Source organism: Talpa europaea (genome assembly GCF_964194135.1).
Source record: "Talpa europaea genome assembly, chromosome: 9".
Classification (NCBI taxonomy): domain Eukaryota; kingdom Metazoa; phylum Chordata; class Mammalia; order Eulipotyphla; family Talpidae; genus Talpa; species Talpa europaea.
Window position 1 is genome coordinate 41,751,049 of NC_140076.1, and position 21,730 is coordinate 41,772,778.

The 21,730-nt window shown below is 37.6% G+C and overlaps 1 protein-coding gene across 1 annotated transcript in view; it reads left to right on the forward strand.

The window, feature by feature from the left end:
• Positions 1 to 13,067, forward strand: part of SYDE2 (synapse defective Rho GTPase homolog 2) — a gene marked incomplete at its 3' end in the record, with an annotated part of 40,325 nt that extends 27,258 nt beyond the window's left edge. Inside the window, exons 5-7 of the mRNA XM_084243053.1 lie at positions 4,111 to 4,292; positions 7,616 to 7,847; positions 12,574 to 13,067. Of these exons, the coding sequence (XP_084099179.1) occupies positions 4,111 to 4,292; positions 7,616 to 7,847; positions 12,574 to 13,067 (908 nt within the window). The remainder of the gene's footprint in view (positions 1 to 4,110; positions 4,293 to 7,615; positions 7,848 to 12,573) is intronic.
• Between the last annotated feature and the right edge of the window lie 8,663 nt (positions 13,068 to 21,730).

A 21,730-nucleotide genomic window follows, 5' to 3' on the forward strand; every position in this document is an offset into this window, starting at 1 on the left:
GTTGATAGTGGTGTGTTGAAGTCTCCCACTACGTACGTGTTTTCTCTGATGTCTGTTTTCAGAGAGGACAATAGTTGTCTGATATATTTTGGTGCTCCTTCGTTTGGTGAGTATATGTTAATGAGTGTTATTTCTTCTTGAAGTATTGTCCCCTTGATCATAATGTAGTGACCATTGGGGTCTCTTTTTATCTTTTTGAGTTTGAAATCTGTTTTATCTGATATAAGTATAGCTGTTCCTGCTTTCTTTTTTGGTCCATTTGCTTGTAGGATTGTTTTCCATCCTTTAACTTTGAGCCTATTTTTATCTTTTGTAGCTAAATGTGTTTCCTGGAGACAGCAAAAGGTTGGGTTTTGTTTCTTAATCCAGGCTGCAACTCTGTGTCTTTTTATTGAAGAGTTTAGTCCATTTACATTTAGAGTTAATATTGATATGTTAACATCTGTATTTGCCATTGAGTTTGTCTTTCCTTTGATTTTATTTATTTATTCTTTTAATAAATAAATTTTTTTTTTGGCCTTCTTTCATTGTTATTCGTCCCTCTGAGGTTCTGGCTTTAGGACTCCTTGTAGTATTTTTTGGAGTGGGGGTTTAGTTGCAATGAAATTCCGTAGTTTCTGTTTGTCTGGGAAGGTCCATATTCTTTCTTCAAAGAGGAAGGAGAGCTTTGGGGGATAGAGTATTCTTGGTTGGCATCTGTTTTCTTGGAGTCTGTTGACTATGTCCCTCCACTCTCTCCTTGCCCGTAGTGTTTCTTCGGAGAAGTCTGATGTCAGCCTGATTGGCTTTCCTTTGAATGTTATCTGTTTCTTCCCTCTTGCCAGCTTCATTACTTTTTCCTTGTCCTGGATTCTTGGGAGCTTTACTATTATGTGTCTTGCTGTATTTTTTCTTTCGTCGTGGAAGTTTGGTGTTCTTCTTGCTTCTTGTATATCAATTTTCAGCTCCTTCTTCACATTTGGGAAGTTCTCTTCAATTATCTCTTTGAATATTTTCTCTGTTCCTACTTCTCTCTCCTCTCCTTCTGGTATTCCTATAACTCTTATATTTCCTTTCCTCATGGAGTCAGATAGTTCCCGAAGTCTTTCTTCATTCTTTTTCCTTCGTACTTCTCTTTCCTTTTCTGTTTTGGTTCTTTTTATTTCTGTGTCTTCAAGAGCACTTATTCGTTCTTCCATTTCATCAATTCTGCTTTCATTGCTTTTCCCAGAATTCTTTAGTTCTTCCACTAATTCTTTGATCTCCTGCATTTCTTTTACTTCCCTCTTTAGGGACTCAATTTCATTCTTCTGATCGTTGATTATTTTTCCCTTATCATTGTTTTCCTTTATGACTTCTGTCAGTTTTTTAATCACGGCAATTTTAAATTCTCTTTCTGGAAGGCTCAGAAGTTCTTCCAAGTTACTGTCGTTGCAATCTGGGGGCTGGTTTTCTTTTTGTGGTGTGCTTTTTCTCTGGAGAGTTGCTAGGTTGCGTGTGGTTCTTCTCCTCCCTACTGTCTGTTTTCTAATTTGCCGTATGCGTTGGGACACTGTGTAGTTGGGACTGGCCGGCATCTTGGGTGAGCTTCTCTGCTCCCCTCTGGTTCCTCCAGGAGTCATCTGTCAGTTTCAAGCAGTCTTTATTGGAGAAAGGTCCCTGTCCTAAAATGTCGATGTGGGGACACACTCCCCTGTGCGCCTGGTCTGCCCCGGCGGTGGGTTCCTGCTCCCCCTCTGGGCTTGGACTGCAGGCCAGAGGGGGTCTGGTGTGGGCGAACTTCCCCCGCTCACCTCTGGCTCCTGAGGAAGCCTTCTGTAGGTAGTCTTTACTGAAGAAATGTCCCTGTTCCAAGATGGTGATGTGGGACACACTCCCTGCGCGTCCGGTGTCAGGCACACTCTTCTGCTTGCCTGGTCTGCCCTGGCTGTGGGTGCTCGCTCTCCCTGTGGGCTCAGACTACTTGTTCGGAAGGGGCCGGGTGTGGGCTAACTCCCCAGCTGGCCTCTAGCTCCTTCAGGAGCCTCTGCTGGCTTCAAGTCGCTAGGTGGCGCCAGAGATCTCTCCTAGAGCCCTTGGGGAGCTGATTTTCCACCCCGTGGGACAGGGAGCAGAGCGGGGATGGTAGGGTACACCTCAACGTCTTTGGGGTGCTGTGTCTGCCTTGTGCCCCACCCCCACGCCCCTAATTTCGTGCCCCGGGTCTCAGTTCCAAAGCCCTCAGTTCCAGGACGCGGGCTGTAGCCCAGATCAGTGGCGCGGGAATGGCGCCTTTTGCACCGCTCCCGTGCCTGGGCGCCTGGTTCCTGCTTACTCAGGGAGGGACCTTCACCTCAGTGAGGACCTCCGCGGGTCTCCCCGCAAACCTAGGTCGTCTCCCAAGCCTAGGTCGCAGGCGCGGGGACTTGGGCAGCCACAATCCTGGTCTGCACTTGCTTTTCAAGCGCGCCGAGCGCGCCACTTTCCGCGCAAGCTTACCGGCAGCCCGGGCTGTGTGCGCGTCTCCCGGGGTCTTTGTTCTTCTCTAATGGCGCCCGGAGCCGTTCGCTCACCGCCGAGGCGAATCCTGCAGGGTTCGCCTCAGCTCCCGTTCATGGGGTGTGGTGGCTGCAATAGTTCCTTTCCACTCACAGTCCCGCTTGCTGCGTCTGTTTTTCTTGTTGGCCGTTTTGGTTTGTTGTTTCCCTCCTCTCTGCTGGTCGGAGAGTGCCGCCTCTGTGGGCGGGGGAGGGGAGCAGGGTTCTGCGCTTCCCTCCCTTCTAGTCCTCTTTTATGGCCACTTTCTTCTTCGGGTAGTTTGCTGGAGTCACCCGTTTATCTTCCGTGTCCCAGTTCTCACTGGGACCTGCCGCTTTTCCTCCCTATTAACTTTTTTTAATGGGAGATCTTACTCGCAGCTTCTCCTCGCCGCCATGTTGCTCCGCCCCCCTCTCACTTCAGTATTTCTTTATGATCACATCCCATTCTGCCTCTACTGTCTTACCTAACTTTCTTATATGTAACAATCATTAATTATTCTTTTCTTTTTCCTCTGCCATAGTAATATCTCAGTTAATAACCACTGTGTTGTGTTTGGAATTAACGTCCTCATACCTACTATACATGTTTTCTGTTCTTACCTTTGGTTTTAGGAATTGTTTTATTCTTCCATAATGTAGCATTAGAGATTTTTCCAACAATCCGGTATATATATGTTTAAGGCACATCTCTATTAAGGAGGAAATATATTTCTACAATTCATTTGTTTGCAAGGGTTTTAGATTATTGATATTCTTTCATTATCAATTAAAAGTCTAGAAATGTAATACATAGTAGGAAAAATTTACAATTAATATTAGTGTGCCCTGCCTTCTTAACTGTTGTTTTATTTTTATTTATTTATCTATTTATTTATTTAAAAAAAGATATTTATTTATTTATACAAGCACTGGGTACAGTCAGAAGCACAAGAGGGTGACAGAATTCACCAGAGCCAGAGTGGAGAGCAGAACAGGCAGACTGAGGAAACACACTGCTGAAGGGAGTAGCGGGCATGGCAAGAGAGGTCTACGCTCCATGTGGGACCCTTGCTGATGGCCGGAGATCGAACCAGCCTTGCACAGGCTGCTGGCAGCTTCGCAGCACAGTGCTCAACTGCTGCGCCACTGGGGAGGCCCTGTTTATTTATTTTTAAAGTGAGGTAACATTGGTTTACAACCAATGTTGTAAACCTGTGATTCAGTCAGGATCACACTTAGGAGAGTTTTTTTTTTTTTAAATTGAGTTAACATTAGTTTAAAACATTGTAGGTTTCAAGTGCAATTTCTCACCTTAGAGTTTTTCATAGGAGAGCAGACTTCATAGAGTATATGTATCAACAATTGCTTACTTCTGAGTAACAAATCTAATATAAAGTATGATTATTGGAAATATGTTTGTATTCTCAAATTGCTTGGATAAAAAAAGGCCAATTACCACAAAAATTTTAAGAAAACAAAATTCTAGTGTTATGCTTTCTTTTTACATAGTGTTTTCAGAATATTTAATGTTCTGTGTGTTAGTGTTAGTGTTTTCAGAATATTTAATGAAAATAATACTTAATGAAAAATTCACCACACCAATTGCCAACTCTCTCTGGTTTGTTTTCTGAAGGTGTTCTTAAGGATTATTTAAGAGAACTTCCTTCTCCTCTGATAACAAAGCAACTTTATGAGGCTGTATTAGATGCAATGGCAAAAAGTCCTTTGAAAATGTCATCAAATGGATGTGAGAATGACCCCAGTGACTCTAAGTACACAGTTGACCTGCTGGATTGTCTGCCTGATATTGAGAAGGTAAATGTAATTGTAATATGTTTTTCTTGGAAGTTCAGCTAATGATTTATATACTTAGCTCTAGGGTTACAAGTAATTTTCAGGCATTTGTCATTTGTGGCCCTTACAAGTTTAAGCTCTGCCTTTACTAAAATCTCCTTAGACAGAATAATCTAGAAAATGCTTCTTAATAGTGCATAAGTCTAGAAAAAAAATTTATTTTTTAGTCTAGGCATGAATGCTCCCTCTAAGTTTTGAAATTGTTATTTTTTTTCCTAATTTCTTTTTTTTAATTTTTTTTTTAAGATTTATGTATTTATGCATACAAGAGCTGGGGTACAGGCCAGAGATGTGGGGGTGGCGAGAGGATCCATCAGAGACAGAGTGGGGGAACAGAACAGGCAGATTGACCGAAATACACTGCCAAGGGGAGCAGCGGGCGAGACAGGAGAGGTCTGCCTTGCCATGTGGGTTTCTCCCTGGCCTGCTGGGGATTGTGCTGCAGAGGCTTCGGATTGCTTCATAGTGTGGTGCTTAACCCTTTGTGCCACCAGGGAGGCCCTAAAATTGTTATTACATAAAATAGTAAATGTTTATTTTAGAAAAATTGGGAAGATTTAGAAAAGAAAAATGGAAAATAAGTTATCAATATTCCCAAAGGCAAATGTGGTTAACATTTGATTTGTTTCCTTTTAGTATTTTAAAAATAGGGCAACTATTTTGGGGTACATGGCTTAGCTTTAAGACTTAAAACCAACCAATACCATCCCTATCTTCTCCTTCTTCCCACTTGCCCCCTTCCCTGAACCAGTATCTTCAGGTGTCCTGTAGAAGAGATGTAAGGATGACTGCAGAATCAGTCTTAGCCCAAGGTTAGTTGTTTCTAGGACAAAAGGGAAAGAGATGTGACTGGGCTTATCCAGATGCTGCTCACTTAACTATATTCCTCATCAGTGGGGTAAAAAATGCAAGAGGGGTGTTAAGCCCAATGATTTTATTCACTAGTTTACTGTGCTCCTCTGAATATCCTCTGCTCTGTACAATTAGATTAGAAATTACACTTTTGGGTGGGGGCAGGGGAACAGCTATAAAGAGATAGGAAGAAGTAAAAAGGTGGAGTAAAGAGATAAAAACATTCCTTCTTCAATGCAAGGTAAATTTATGTGTCATTTTACTTACAAGTGAAGAAATGGTTATCAGGGAATTTAATCTCATGCCCAAGGTTGTATAATTTGTGTGATCATTGTGGTCTGTGATATGAATTTAGGGTTTCTGGTCTTAAAACTCTCCAGTAACTTCATTTCTAAAAAGGCTACATAATATTCCATGAGCGAATTTGACACAAACACTATTCTTTTTTGTATAATATTTAGATTTTGAACTTATTTGTATATATTTGTACACAGAAATTTAATTTTAGTTAGAATTATTTAGTATAGAATCTCATAGTGGAAAGACTGACTTAAATGATATGAACATTATGAAGTTCTTAATACATGTTTTCTTACTACTTTCCAGAAGGGACATAAAATTACAATTTTTGGCTCTTCTTATTTAGTAGACAAAAAGACTTCTTTTTATGTTAAGCTGCATTTTTGATTTGCTGTTGAGACTGAATCTAATGCATTTAACCAGTTTGTGTGTGCGCGTGTGTGGGTGTCAGTTGTTCACAGTATACATGCTGATGATAACTTTATGAGGTCAATGTGTGTATATGTGAAATGTTTAGTGAATGGAAAAGAGGAATACATATTTATTATTTACATTGTTTTATGATTCACATGTTTAACTGATTTTGATTTTGAAATATCAGTTATAATCCCTAACTTTCCTTCTTTCTTCATTCCTTCCTCACAGCCAAACACTGAAAGAATGTTTTTTCCGACTTTCATCACTTCTTCATGACTCATTTACTACTCAACACATTGTAATCTGGCTTCTTACCCTGCTCTCTGGACTTGTTCTTGCTAAAGCTACTAATCACCTTATAATCACCAAATCCAGGTTTCACTTTTAGCTTCAGAAATAATATATCACTTTGATTTTTTTCTTTTTGAATAATTTTTTAAGTTAGTTTTTAATCAACAATCATTTCTTCAATTATGAAGATATATTCATTTTATTTGCTAATGACCAATTATAGGTTATTGCTTCAAATACTATTCTTTTTCAAAATTACTAAAACCTAAATAATCATTCTACTTCTTAAAGCAAGCTCCTTTTCATGAATTAAAAATATTTTTGAAATAAATTTTCTTTCATTTCCAGCTATACTTTTTTCCTTGTTTCCAGTTTGTCTACTTATAATATTTATGAGTTAAGAAGCTCATTGACCTTTTTTCTTTTTTTATATGTAATTTTCTTTTATTTTTTCTTTATATTTTTAAAGATTTGTATATTTATGCATACAAGAACTGGGGTGTAAGCCAGAGGTACAGGGGGTGAGAGGATTCACCAGAGTGAGTGGGGAGCAGAACACGCAGATCTAATGAAGTACACTGCTGAGGGGAGCAGTAGGCGAGACAGGAGAGGTCGCCCATGGGGGTGGCTCCCTGGCCAGCCAGAATTGAACTCACGCTGCAGTGGCTGATGGTAGCTTGACAGTGCTGTGTCTTTAACCCCTGTGCCACCGGGGAGGTCTCTGACCATTTTTTCTAGTCTGGATCATGATAGGAGCTGGCCATGCTCTGCAATTGTTAGCTCCCTAGATTTAAATATGGTAGTCCCCTACTTTTTTTACTGTTGATTTAACTGTATTTAAAAATGAACACACTTACCCTTTGCCCTTTCCATTAAGCCTTTGCTGTCATTTTAGTGGAGAGGAAAATACTGATGATACATTTTCCTAGGGACTCCAGCTGAAATTTGGAATACACTTAAGAGAATATTTTATAAAGAGTATATCCAGTATTCCCAGTGGATGTCTGAAACCATAGTACAATATGCTATGTTATTTTCCTGTACATATATAAATTAGGCACAGTAAGAGATTAACAACAGTCACTAATAATAAAATAGAACAATTATAAGAATAATATCTTATTGTGCCTAATTTTTTCAGACTGCAATGAACTGAAATCATGGAAATCAAAACTGAGAATAAGGGGGAACTGCTGTATTTTAACCATTTAATAAATCAAATTTTGATGTTAAAACTTAAGGTGTCTATGTAATGTTCCTATAAGAAAATACGTTTTAAGTTCTAAACATCCAAATTACAAGCAAATCCTTGAAACAGCCTTTCAAAAATTGACAGATGCCTATCTATATTTTTTACTATAAATTATGTCCTTGAATTCACCCCTGAATGACTGTTAAGTGAAATTTAATTTAATTTAATTTAGGCAACCCTAAAGATGTTATTGAATCATTTGAAATTGGTGGCTTCTTATCATGAAGTGAATAAGATGACCTGCCAGAATTTGGCCGTGTGCTTTGGACCAGTATTATTAAGTCAGAGGCAAGAGACTTCCACCCACAACAACAGAGTCTTTACTGATTCAGAAGAACTTGCAACTGCTTTGGATTTTAAAAAACACATTGAAGTTCTTCATTACTTACTTCAACTCTGGCCAGGTAAATGATTCTACGGAAATACTGTTTTCTTTCTGTGATAGTGTATTTGAGTTAGTTAATCATTAAATATGCCCATATGTAATTGAAGAAAATCCTTTTAAGATTTTGCTTTTTCAAATAGCTATGTTGATATTTACCCTTTATATTTCTCCATTTAAATTTCTGTTGTTAATAATATCTTAGACATAGATCTATGTATACATTTTGGATTTAGTCAGATCTGAATGTAAGGACTTGTTTTGTCATTTATTAGCAGTTTGGGCCTCATTGTCTTGTCAGTTGGATTTAATAATATATTTATATAGTTTTTAGGAGGATTAAATAAAAATATATATTCAAGTGCTGAGCAAAGTTTTTTGGCACAAAGTAGATACATAGGACAGATTAATTTCTCTTCTCATTTTTAGTTCAAATGGTTGACAGAAGTCATTTTTTCCTTAAATAGTTCTTCCTGTCATCTTTGCTCTATCATAGTCATTCTTAAAATTATATAGAGTTGAATTGGCAATTGTCTTTTATCTTTCTTATTCATGATTATATTCAGTTATCTTCCTAACATTACCTATCATATAGTTTCAGAACTAAAAGAAGTATGTACTTACTTAGGTCTCGTATGAAGACCCTGTATTTAAGTTCCAAAATTTTGTTGGGCTGTAGCAAGTCCTATGCCCCTCCCCCTCCTAAGTACCAGATGGGAAGGTGCTGAGATGCTTAGTGTGCTACACAGTGGTAAAAGTACTGGGCCTTGTTGTCAGGCTTGGTTTCAAATCTGGACTATGGTACTTGCCAGTAGTGTAGGCTCAGGCAAATACTCAAACTTCTTTAGGCCTGTATTTGCTTTTCTTTAAAGTGTATCTACTTGTTCAGGGTTGTTATGAAGAATGAGATAAAGCATCTAAGGCAATAAACAGTGTTTAGCATAACATTAGCCCCCAGTAAGTGTTCATTGTTATTCTTAAAGCTTTCAACTTTCAAATTTATAAATTTCAAATTTTTCTTTTACATTCCCACCAATGGTACATAAGAGTTCCTTTTCCCCTACATTTTCACCAACACTTGTTGTTTCTCATCTTTTACATACAGGCTTAAAATAATTTCTGATTTATATTTTAACTGAATTAACTATGTATCATTAGTTACTTTAAAATCCTGAATCTTTGGAGAAGTAGTATGATTTCTACTTTGTGCCCACCATAAGGAATCTCTCTTACAGGTTAAAATTTTGAATGTTTCCTAGCTTTTTCTAGAATGGCTTTAATTTTAAGCAGTAGGAATTGGAAGAAGAGCCCTCTTATTCTACTCACAAGTAGAAACTTGCTTGCCTGGAGGTGCATTAAGTTTACTATTAGTACCCGAGTTCTTCATCATTAATTCTATATTAGTTAACGCCTGCCTAAAATATCACATTGTCATTTTAAGTTTAGAATAAAAAACTTGCTTTACATACTCTGTTATAGAAAAAGTAGACTCAAATTTCATATGCTTTTTCCTTCAGTAACAACTAAACAACTATCAAAAATTTGTGTTGTTGGATTTTAAAATAACAGTCCCTTTTTCTATATCTTATGATTTTTTTCAGTTATAGTTTTTCAGACAAAGGACAGAACAGAAAAATTATAGTTTTGTATTCTAAGTCACTTACTTTTGGATTCAAGAGAAGGCAGAAATCAGGTAGATGGAGTGTAGTTACTGACTGAGAACTTTGAAGGTGACATAGTGAATGTGCCATAAAATATTTATGGGCATTTAGGGGAAGATTCTGGCTTTACTTGCTGTGCATATCTTACCTATTTTTCTTGGATTTTCTTCCACTCTAGAAGTAAAAAGAGTTGGTTTTCCCTCCCCTCCTGCCCTGTTTTCTTTTTACTTTCTTAACCTGTTGTTTTGTGGTGTTTTTTGTTTTTTCATATGGGACAAGAATGTAGTTTGTCTTCCAAGTAATTAGTTAGAGTCCTAACATATTGGCACTGTTGCCAGTAGTTTTGTTTTTTTTTCCTGATTGTTTTCTCCCAAGCTCTAAATTTCTTTCAAAGGAGTTTCAGGACCAGACTGGCAGCAGGTAGTAGAACAAAATGCAAACACACTTCCATTTAACCAAAACAGTTTTCATTTTTTTAATGTATGGTTCACAAAATTACTGCTTTTAAAATAGGTATTTTTTTTTAAGATCTAATTACTGATAGACACCTTTTCACTTTACAGATAAGAACATAGTTTTATAGAGAGTGTAACTCATAGACCAGCTGTTTATTGTATCACTTTTTTTTTTAAAGATTTATTTATTTATGCATACAAGAGCTGGGGTATAGGCCAGAAGTGCAGGGGGTGAGAGGATTCACCAGAGACAGAGTGGGGAGCAGAACAGGCAGGCAGACTGAAATACACTGCTGAGGGGAGCAGCGGGCAAGACAGGAGAGGTCTGCAGCTCCATGTGGGTTGCTCCCTGGCCAGGGATTGAACTTGTGCTGCAGAGGCTGCCAACAGCTTCATAGATTGCGTCCTAACCCCTTGTGCCACCAGGGAGGCCCTGTTATATCACATTTTCTATGCTAAGTGGATGGATTTGGGGCAGGGTTTGTTTTTGGGTTTTTTTTTTTGAAAATGCTAAGATTTTCCATAGTCCTTTTTGTTTTATTTTTCTCATAAGTTTAAGCTGCATGATATCAGGGACTATATTTTGCTCACCTTTATATTCCCAGGTCCCAGCAGAACAGAACGCCAATTAGACATTCAATATCATCTGTTAAGCATGATAGTTACATTATAGATAAAAGATGGGTAATGTGGTAAAAACAAGATAAAATTAAGGTTCTTAATATTTACTACATTTGGAAATTTTTTTTTGGCAACTTCATAGACTGCATTTTTAATTTTATTCTGTTGAAGATAGGTCGTCAACAGTGTTGAGAAACCCAGAAATTTTGGGATTAAAATTAGCCATTTTCTCTGCATATGTAATAGGAAATTGATTTTGCAAAAACTGAATTTTTAGTCTAAATTGATACAAGGTATCAATTTAGTTGGTTTCTTAAGTATTTAATTGGTTTCTTAAATATTTTCAAAGAAAATATCCAAAAATAATGTTGGGTAATGGTTCAACAGTTTAAACAACTGGCAGTAAAACTGAATCTGGATTTTGCTGATGAATGTCAGAAAATGCAGGTGAATGTCAGAAAATTTTGAGTTCAAAAATGTTTGACTTTGGTTGGCTCACAAACCAGATGACCTCAAGATTAATTGAGTACTGTGATAGGGAAATCAATAGGCATGGCATTTTATCACAAAGGTCAGCAATATTACAGAAAATGAAGGGAGGGAAACAAGGAGACTTAATGAAGATAAGCAGCTAAAGGAGGAAAAGGAATGTGAATAATTAAACAATGGAAAAATTCAGATATCCATTCTACAATTACATCAGTAAATAAGTTGGAACAATCTATATTGATACTGATATTAAAGATCATTCTGGAGTTTATATCATGCCTTTTCCTAAATTTTAGATCAAGAGCTTTTAACTATACTTAATGATATATAATAGCCATCACAGAATTGCAGATAAATAGACATGCTGAAAATTTACCTATTTACAATTATCAAGTATTTTAATAAGATCTAAGTGAAAAAAATATTACATGATCTCTGAAAAATGTTATCACTATAAGTGGGAGAACTGAACCATATGAATATTTTTTATTATTTTTCATTTATCTTATTTTGTACAAGGAAAAAAGCATTCATTGTAAAGTTAGTGTACTGAAGTATAAAGTTAGTATACTAAAGGTTCCCTGTAATCTAGTGAAGGGAAGTATAGAGAGGCACTTATTCACAGAGAATAACAAGTACAAAATCAAAAGTTTTTAATACTTGTACCTCAACATTTAAATTAAGTTATTTTATATGTGGAAGCTGCTTAGACAAATGTTTTGTTCAGTGTATACAAAAGAGTAAGCAGTAAAGCCTTATTTTCTTACATAGTAATATGTCTTTATGGTAAACAGTAGTGCTACTACAATAAATTCTTAGAAGAAAGCAGACTTAATATGAGGAATGTAATTTGCAACTGTTAGATTCTTAACCAGAATGGGAAAATAAAATATCTGTACTGTTTTCAGGCAATAAATGAAGACTATTAGTAACTAATGCTGTATAATCAAACTCAGGTAACAAGTGGGCAAGTCTAGTATTAATGCATTTCATCAAAGTGAAATTTGGGCTGCTTAGTAAATTATGACACTGCTGCTAATAACCACCAAGGTCAGAACTTTTAGAGTGGTCACTTGAGATGCCTTTACCTCATTTTAGATGTTTGCAGACAAAGGAACTTTGTCTTTTTTTTTTCTTTCTTTGTTTCTATACCAACATGCCTTGCCTGCTTTTGCTGTAGCTTTTAATTTAGAAGAAGCTATCAGCTTAGCTAATGTTTGAATTATAGTTAGATGATAATAATTAACTTGCACAGAAAATTAACCAACGTTCAAAATTGACTTGTTTTTGGTGATGCTATGATATAGCATGAATTAGCACCACTGAACATGTTGGCTTCTGTCCCTAATCTTAAATTTATATCTGGTGATAGAAAAAATAATTATGGAATGCTCTTTTTGATAGTGTGCATGTTTTTGTTTTAATGCATGTTTGTAGTTGATTATTAAAGAGCTTATCTTTAACTCTATTTTTTTAAGGCCAGTATTACTGTCACTAAACCAAGTGTGTTGTTTGTTTTTAGTGCAATGTGTTACTATCAAAGAATCAACAGACAATTTATTCCCAGAACAGAAGTCTTCTCTAAATTATTTGAGACAAAAGAAGGATCGACCCTACTTGTTAAATTTGAGTGGTACTGATTCATCAAGTGTTCTTAGACCAAAGCAAACCAGATTAGACAGTCCACTGAGCAATCGTTATGCTGGAGACTGGAGCAGCTGTGGAGAAAACTACTTTTTAAATACTACAAAGGAAAATTTAAATGATGTGGATTATGATGATGTCCCTTCAGAAGATAGAGAAAATTGTAGCAAAATGTATGGACCAGATATAATGATTGAACAGCCAATTCCCATGTCTAAAGAGTGCACATTTCAGACATATTTGACAATGCAGACAATTGAGTCTACAGTGGATCGAAAAGTTAATCTCAGAGATCTTCAAGAGAGTATCGATACTTTGATTGGAAATCTGGAACGTGAGCTCAACAAAAACAAGCTTAATATGAGTGTTTGAGATTAACAATTTTTATTTGCTTTTTCACAGTGACTTAAAATTTCAAATCTATTTCCTCACTTTCTTATACCTCTCACAGTGTGTTTTTGTTTTTTTACTATTGAAATACTCAGCTAATTTCTAATAAGCTCATGTGATTCAATTAAAACACTAGCCACTAATATTTTTACTTATTTCATAAGGAAATTTTTCTGGGGGTAAAGATAACTTGGACTTCTTGTGAATATTTTAATAAATTGTGCCAATTCTGTGGAGAAAATTTTTAAATGCACTTCTAAGGTTCAGTAAGTTATTAGGCCCTCAAGGTTTTTGTGCTTTACGGGAACTGCTCTTCTGCAGCTGAACCACCGTGCCTTTTAGAGGATTGGTACAGTGGCCCAGGCCCTTCTGCCGCAGTTTGTGCCTATGTCTACTGCATCATCACTTAGCCACATTTCATTTGCAATGCAAATGCTGCTATGAGAGAACTTTTTATAAATAAAAGTAAAGTTATACAAATATTAATGTATTCTGTATTAACATTCAGTAATTATTTAAGCTTAAAATTAAATATTTTTATAATCCTGAAAATATGTATATATTTATAAGTACATAGATGTATAGATTTTAGAGTGGAGGAGAGGTTGACTGCAGAATCACATGTATCTTTAAAGAATATGTGTCATGAGGCCAAAAATTATAAGCTTAAAAATGTCTTTTCAGGGAAAGAACATTTAAGTTAAAGGAGGAGTTACATAGAAACACTTGAACAAAAACTCTCTATAAGCTTTGAACAGGAATAATAGACATTTTTCAGGTTCACAGAAAATCACAATATCCCCAGTGAAAAGTCATCTTCTAAATTGAAACCCTCTCACTTCTTAAGGGATTAAATGCCCAGATTTTTGCACTGGTGATTTCGATTAAAAAAAATTTCATGTTTTCTATGCATTTTTATATTCTGCTTTTTAAAACAAAGTAATTATACTTTAAAACATATTTATTTGTAGTAGTGCATTTATAACATTGACTTTATAATTGCCCTCATTTGTTTCTTAAGAAATATTGCCAGCATACTGACATGGTATTGCTTTTTAAAAATTAAATTATTTCGGCTAAGTTTATCTACAAGGGAGTCATTATAGCAATGAACAGCAGTGTTTTAAAATGTAAATTTAGAAGCCTTTTTTAAATGAAATTGGAATGTATTTTTTTAAGTTTTATACCTACAGAATTATAATTTTAAAATTATGAATAATATTTGAATTGCCAACTTAAAGATGTAGCAGCTATTAAAAAACTGACTTCTTGATGTTTTTTAAATGTCAAGGTATTTAACTATTTCTATGCAATATGTATTAGTAATGGAACACATTGTTATTTAATTTGAAAATCCAGTTGTTAAAAAGGTGATGTCTTTTATGTGAAATTTTCATTTTTTAAAGTTTTGAATAACAATTCAAAAGCATATATAATAGGTACAACTATTGGCGAAACAGTCAAAAGAAAGGTAAATGTGTTGTAGGAGACTGTCTCAGTTGTCTTCCTTTCTTGGCTATGTCATGTATATTGTATGAATTGAGTAAGTTGTTCCAGAAATGTAAAAGTTTCATTAAAATGTGATAACCTTGGTGTCATGCTACTTATTATCATAATATTGTCAAGATCATTTATTTTGATGCCATTCTTCTTAAACAGAGATCTTTATATGTTATCTATAAACATGTTTAATAACATGTTTTGTTCCAAATTGAATTTTTTAGAATCTGAAATACTTTAAGAGCTAACTTAGCTTGTTTTATCTGAATGGGAATTGTTTTAAAATTAATCTCTGCCTACTTACATAGGAAATATTAAATAGTCTTTGTCTTATGAATTACTGAGTCATAATATAAATCTCTTTTGTTGACTGCTGTATTCAGTAGTGCTCATTTAGGGTGCTGAAATGTTTTATGTTAAAAATAAGTCAGAATTTCACAGGTGTTTACATATCAAAGTACATAAGATTTGTGTTTGCCCTTGCTATACCTTGCCTCATTTTTTAAAAAAAAAGATTTATTTTTTTATTTTTTAAAGATTTTATTTATTTTTATACAAGAACCGGGGTACAGGCCAGATGCACAGGAGGGTGAGAGGATTCACCAGAGACAGAGCGGGAAACAGAACAGACAGACTGAAGAAATACATTGCTGAGGGGAGCAGCGGGAGAGACAGGAGAGGTCTGCTTCGCCATGTGGGATTCTCGCCAGCTGGCTGGGATCGAACCTGCGCTGCAGAGGCTGCAGACAGCTTCACAGTGCACTTCTCAACCACCTGCGCCCCAGGGAGGCCCTAAAAAAGATTTATTTATTTATGCATACAAGAGCTGGAATGTAGGCCAGAGGTACAGGGGGGTAAGAGGATTCACCAGAGACAGTGGGGAGAAGAGGTGGATTGACTGAAATACACTGCTAAGGGGAGAAGCAAGTGAGACAGGAGAGGTCTGCTGCACCATGTGGGTTAGCTCCCTAGCTGGGGATTGAACTCGTGGTGTAGTGGCTGGTGATAGCTTTTGATAGCATTGAAACTTAAACCCTGTGCCACCAAGGAGGCCCAAATACATCATTTATTTCTTCATAGAAATTGTAAACAAATGTTGATCTTAATGTTGATCTGATTCAAGTATGCACTTTTTGCTAGAAATGGGAAAACCTATTTTTTATTTTATTAAAATAGAATACTTTCAGGGTCTTCCTCGTGGTGCAGGAGTTATGCCTTAGAACTATCAAGCTATGGCCAGCCACTGCAGCATGATTAGATCCAGGGCCAGGGTGCTAACCCACATGGTGCAGCAGACCTCTCCTATCTGCCTGCTGCTCCCCTCAGCAGTGTGTTTCAGTCAGTTTGCCTGTTCTGCTCTTCACTCTGTCTCTGGTGAAACCTCTTACCCCCTGCACCTCTGGCCTACACCCTAGTTCATCTATGCATAAAAAAATAAATCTTAAAAGGAACCAGAAAATACTTTCATAAAGTTGAATGAATTCCTTCGTCAAATGGAATTCTTCCTTATTAGAAAGAATAGCAAAGATCACTTTAGGCCTCAGGCACTGCAATTAATGTTTTTATTTTTCTCAATGACAAGTGTTTGTTTTAAGCCTGTGAGAAAAATACCTGAGTTGGGTTAACTTGATCCTATTTGTTTGATAAGGCTGTCAGCATGATTTTAGGTCATTTGAGTTAAACTTTCTTTTTTGTTGTTTAATGGAGATATTTATTTAGTGCAAACCTGGTGTTAACCTCAATATGCTACTTTGACTGGAAACTCTACTCTTTAGAATAAACTCTTCCAAGTAGAGTTTAAAATTTCAACTTTAGAAAAGGACAATGGATATTAAATTAAGAAAAGGGAAAATCCCTCACATTCAAGATGTTTTGTGAGAATTTGGAGACACCAAGCCCAAAGTTCACATATTTTCACAGCTTCAGATATTGAACAGTGACCCGTTGACCTTCGTTCAAGACAAGATGCAGGTAGCCAGCCTGTTTGTGTCTGTTCTTGCCCAACTTTCCCCCCGTAGCCATTATAAAACCCAAGTTTTAACTTAAGAGCAAGTCTGAATCATTAGGTAAGTGAAAATAGCTTGTCGAAACTGGCAGATAAGAAATGTCAGCGCCATCTGAAATAAAGTACTGGCTGTATAAGGTTATGAATCTGTTTGATCTGTAGTCCATGTCAAAACTCACCTGTAAATCCAACTAGCTATAAATAAAAGACATTTATTATGGATACTTTCAAATATAAAATTGAAAATTATGCAGTGAACACCCATGTAGCTACAAGTGAGATTCTAAAGCATCTTATTATATTTGCTTGATTGTATATCTATCCACCGGAGTCTGTCTCAGTTTTTGGTACATTTTAAGGTAAGTGGCAGACATCAGTATACTTCACAATAAATGTCATATTTGAAGTCCAAAAAATTGGAAATGAACTTTGTGTGAATATAATTAGCCTTTAAAAGAGTCACATAATATCTGAATTCCCTGCAAATCCTAGGTTTCATCATGGTTAGATAGATCCAGCATTGCTATTACTAGCCTCTAAAATGCAATGTGTAATTTGAGTGTCTTGGTTTCCTTTCCATGTTATTTTTAGATATCCTAGATTTCCATCATTCGCAGATAACTTTCATACTTTCTATCACATTCATGTTATATTATTTTCTCCAAACATATGGTTGAAATACATTTTATTTATTTATTTAAAAAGATTTATTTATTTATTTATTTATACAAGCACTGGGTACAGTCAGAAGCACGGGAGGGTGAGAGAATTCACCAGAGCCAGAGTGGGGAGCAGAGCAGGCAGAAGGACCGTGATACGCTGGAGAGGTCTGCACACCATGTGGGACCCTCCTCTGGAGGCTGGGGAGCAGCCAGGGATCGAACTGGCACTGCAGAGGCTGCGGGCAGCTTCGCAACCCAGCGCTCAACCGCTGCGCCACCGGGGAGGCCCTGAAATACATTTTAGAGTAAAACTTCCTATCACTACTTTAAGTGGAAACCTAGTATCACCTGTCAAAGATAATTATTTTTTTTAAAGATTTATTTTTTTTAAGTATACAAGAACTGGGATGTAAGCTAGAGGTGTGGGGGGGGGGGGTGAGAGGATTCACCAGACAAGAGTGGGGAGCAGAACAGGCCGATCACTGAAATACACTGCTGAGGGGAGCAGCAGGCGAGACAGGAGAGGTTTGCTGAGCCTTGTGGGTCACCTCCCTGGCCAGGTATTGAACTCATGCCGCAGTGGCTGGGGATAGCTTGATAGCACTGAGATTTAACTCCTGTACCTCCAGGGAGGCCCCTAATTATTTTTTTTTAATACACTAAATTTATAATGTATTCCTTGGGATGCATACTGCACTTTGGGAAATACTGAGTTATAGTCCCTGCTTTTCCCCCTTTTCCTATCATAATTATTGGAATACAATAGAAATCAAAACTGCATTAGAAGGTAGACAGATACAAAACACGGTATTCTTTGTAAGAGACCAAATCACCACATCCAGACTTAGCCAGTTCTCACTTGGAGCTGGCAAAGGAGTGAGATGAGGGGTTTCCTTCAGCAGGGCAAGGATGGGTCTGTACACAGCCTGGTCAGATTGTGTCCCAGTGGGGCCTGTGTGACCTGTGTCATCAGCCCCAGCAGCCTTGCGCTGGTAGAAACAGTGTCAAAGCCCAGTGCTTGCAGCTTGAACTCCTAGGGTGTTCTCACAGCTGTAGCCCTGACCATATTTCCTTCTTTATTTTGTTTTCCCTTATACTTTGAACCCTCTGCCAGCATATCCTCCTTCCAACTATCTCTCTGTTCACATAGGTATGGCTCTAGACCAGCAACACACCTATCTTTGGCTTCTGAAATTAGAACCAAGACACAGGAGCAAGGCACATCGAGATCAAAATAACCAGATTTACTGCTGACAAAGGTAAGCTGGAGAATGCAGCTTGGGTGTACAGCCAAGTGGGCTTCTTCCTGCACACCTGATCTGGTCTGTTCCACTCTGTCACTGGCATAGGTGTTTAAAAACAAGCCTCTCCTGGCAGGAGTAAATCCTGTCAGAGCTATAAAAAAGACATGTGTGCATTACCAACCGGCTGGCTTGGTGCGTGAGAGAACACAGAAGGCACCCAGCCAAAAGCCCTCAAGTCCCGCTCAACTCATCACTGAGTGAGTCACAATTGTGACTTGCAGAGCAGTAACCAAGGGAGTCAGAGAAGCTGGAAGTGACCCTCCCATACTCTTTCCTCTGGGAGATGAGGTTCCTCCCTTGTATGGCAATATGAGAACAGGATGTTAACCCCTAACAATTACCTTCTATTGCTTCCTCCTATAGTGACCAGATGTCACAGGATGAACTTTGGGGTCCTTCATCAAATGGAACAAGAAATGAAAATGCTGAACTAGTGTTGGCAGCCAGAAACAACTTGTAAAGATTTCCCAGGTTAATTGCTAGACAATTGCTGCCATTGAGCACCCTGGCTAATCTTTAAAGTGGCCCAAATTGGATATAGTCTCACTTCTGAGAAATCTTTTCCTCTTCAAGCCCCTGTGGCTGTGTGCCAGCTCAGGCACCCTGCGTCTCAGACATCCCAGTCGGTCTCGCCTTTCCCCCTGTGCCCAGTAGGATTCACCTTTACCCCCAGGAGAAATTTTCCTTCCTTTTTTTCTATAGTCTCACCTGGAAGTAGACAGTCAAAATATGGTCTGATTAAAATCTAGGTTTGATGGTAATGTTTATTTGTACTTTACTTTTAAATGAAAGTGTATTAAGTCTCTTTAAAGAATATGCATGAGAAAATGTCAGAGAAACTCTTCTTTCTCAGTTCTGTTAGCTGTGGACTCCCTCTATACTGCTACTGCAGTCCCATGTCATGGTCACTTCCAAAAGATTGCCAGATTTTGCATTAGCTATTTCTACTTTGTTTCTCTACTTCCATCCTTAGTCACCACCACAGAGTAGCACTTAGCTATTTCCTTCATGCATTTATACAAGTCAGAGTCACAAAGGTTACAAAAGTTGGGCTTCTAGCAAATCACTTAGTGGAAATTTTATGAAAGTCAGAACTGCATATGTAAATGTAGGCAAACATAATACATGAAAGGCCTCAACTAGCCAAAACAACTTTGGAAAAAAACAATGTTTGAGTACCAATACAATTTGATTTTAAGATGACTTGTAAAGTGATAGTAGTCAAAACAGTATGTCATTGCTATATGTCATCAGGATAGACAAATAAATACATGAAATACAATAGAGAGTTCAGTAATAGACCAACTGATTTTTGACAATGACAATTCAGTGAAGAAAGGATAGTCTTTTCAACAATGGTACTGAAACAATTGGATATTTACATGCAAAAAAAGGTATTTTGATCCGTATCTCATACTGTACATAAAAGCCAACTGAAAATGAATCGTAGATCTAAATATAAAGCCTAAAATTACATAACTTTTAGAAAAAAACCTTGGGTTATCAAAGATTTATCAGGTCATCAAAAAGATAATCCATTAAAAAAAAAACCCTGTATAACTGATGATCATCAAAAATTTAAAATGTCTGCTTTCTTTTTTTAAAAAAATATTATTTATGCATACAAGAACTGGGGTGTAAACCAGAGGTACAGGGGGTGAGAGAATTCACCAAGGAGAGTGGGGAGCAGAACAGGCAGATCTACTGCATACATTGCTAAGAGGGGCAGTGGGTGAGACAGGAGAGGTCTGTTGCGCCATGTGGGTTGCTCCCTGGCTGGCTGGAATCTGATTTGTGCTGTAGTGGCTGGTGATAGCTTGATAGCTCTGTCTTTAACCCCTGTGCCACCAGGGAGTCCCTGGTCTGCTCTTTGAAGTCACAGTTAAGAGAAAGAGAAACCAGACCACAGACTGGGAATAAATGTTTGCAGGTATCTGATAAAGAACTTGAATCCAGAATATATGAAGAAATCTCAAATATATGGCACACTTTTTATTGTTTCTTTAGAGACAGATCCTTTTATGTGTCATTTTATATTTTATCCTTTTGTTTCACATAGAGAAATTAGTGAATTTACAGATAAAATCTTTGTTGACATTTCCCTCCTCCCTTGGAATCTTTTTATGAGCTCCTGGTGGACTGACTAATGGCCCCAGAGATGTCTATGTCCTAATGCTTAGAACTTATGAATGTTACTATATATGGCAAAAAGAATTTTATAGATATGATTAAGGATTTGAGATGGGGTAATTTTCCTAAATTATCTAGATATGCCCTAAATATGACAAGTGTCCTTATAAAAAGGAGCAGAGGACCTCTCTAGTGGGGCAAGGGGTCAGGACTCAACCTATGAAACTATCTGCAGCATGAGTTCAATCTCCGGCCAGGGAGCAACCCACATGGTGCTACAGACCTCTCCTGACTCTCCCACTGCTCTCCTCAGCAGTGTATTTCAGTCAATCTGCCCATTCTGTTCTCCACTCTATCTCTGGTGAATCCTCTCACCCCCCACACCTTTGGCCTGTACCCCAGTTCTTGTATGCATAAGAAATAAATCTTTAAATAAATAAATAAAAAGGAGGCAGGGGGAGATTTGACTACAAAAGAGGAAAAAGTGGTGTGAAGATGCAAACAGAGATGGAAGTGACACAGCAATGAACCAAGGACTAGCGCAGCCATCAGAAGCTGAAAGAGGCTGGGAATGGATTCTGCAAAGGCGTCTTCAGCAGCCAGCCCCGCCCTGCCAATGCTTTGATTTTAGTTCCATTAAGACTCAGTGAAGACTTCTGACCTCCAGAATGGTTAGAAAACGAATTTCCATTGTTTTAAGCTACTGAGTTCATGGTAATTTGTTAAGAAATTAATACAGCCCCTTACTTCACAATCCTCTTTAATTTTTTTTTTTTATAGAGGCATGTTATTTATTTATTTATTTGTTTGTTTTGTTTACACATGCACTGGGTACAGTCAGAAGCGCGGGAGGGTGAGAGAATTCACCAGAGCCAGAGTGGGGAGCAGAGCAGGCAGAAGGACCGAGGTACACTGCTGAGGGGAGCAGCGGGCGGCAGGAGAGGTCTGCGCACCATGCGGGACCCTCCTCCGGTGGCCGGGGAGCAGCAGGGGATCGAACCAGCGCCGCAGAGGCCGCAGGCAGCCTCGCAACCCAGAGCTCAA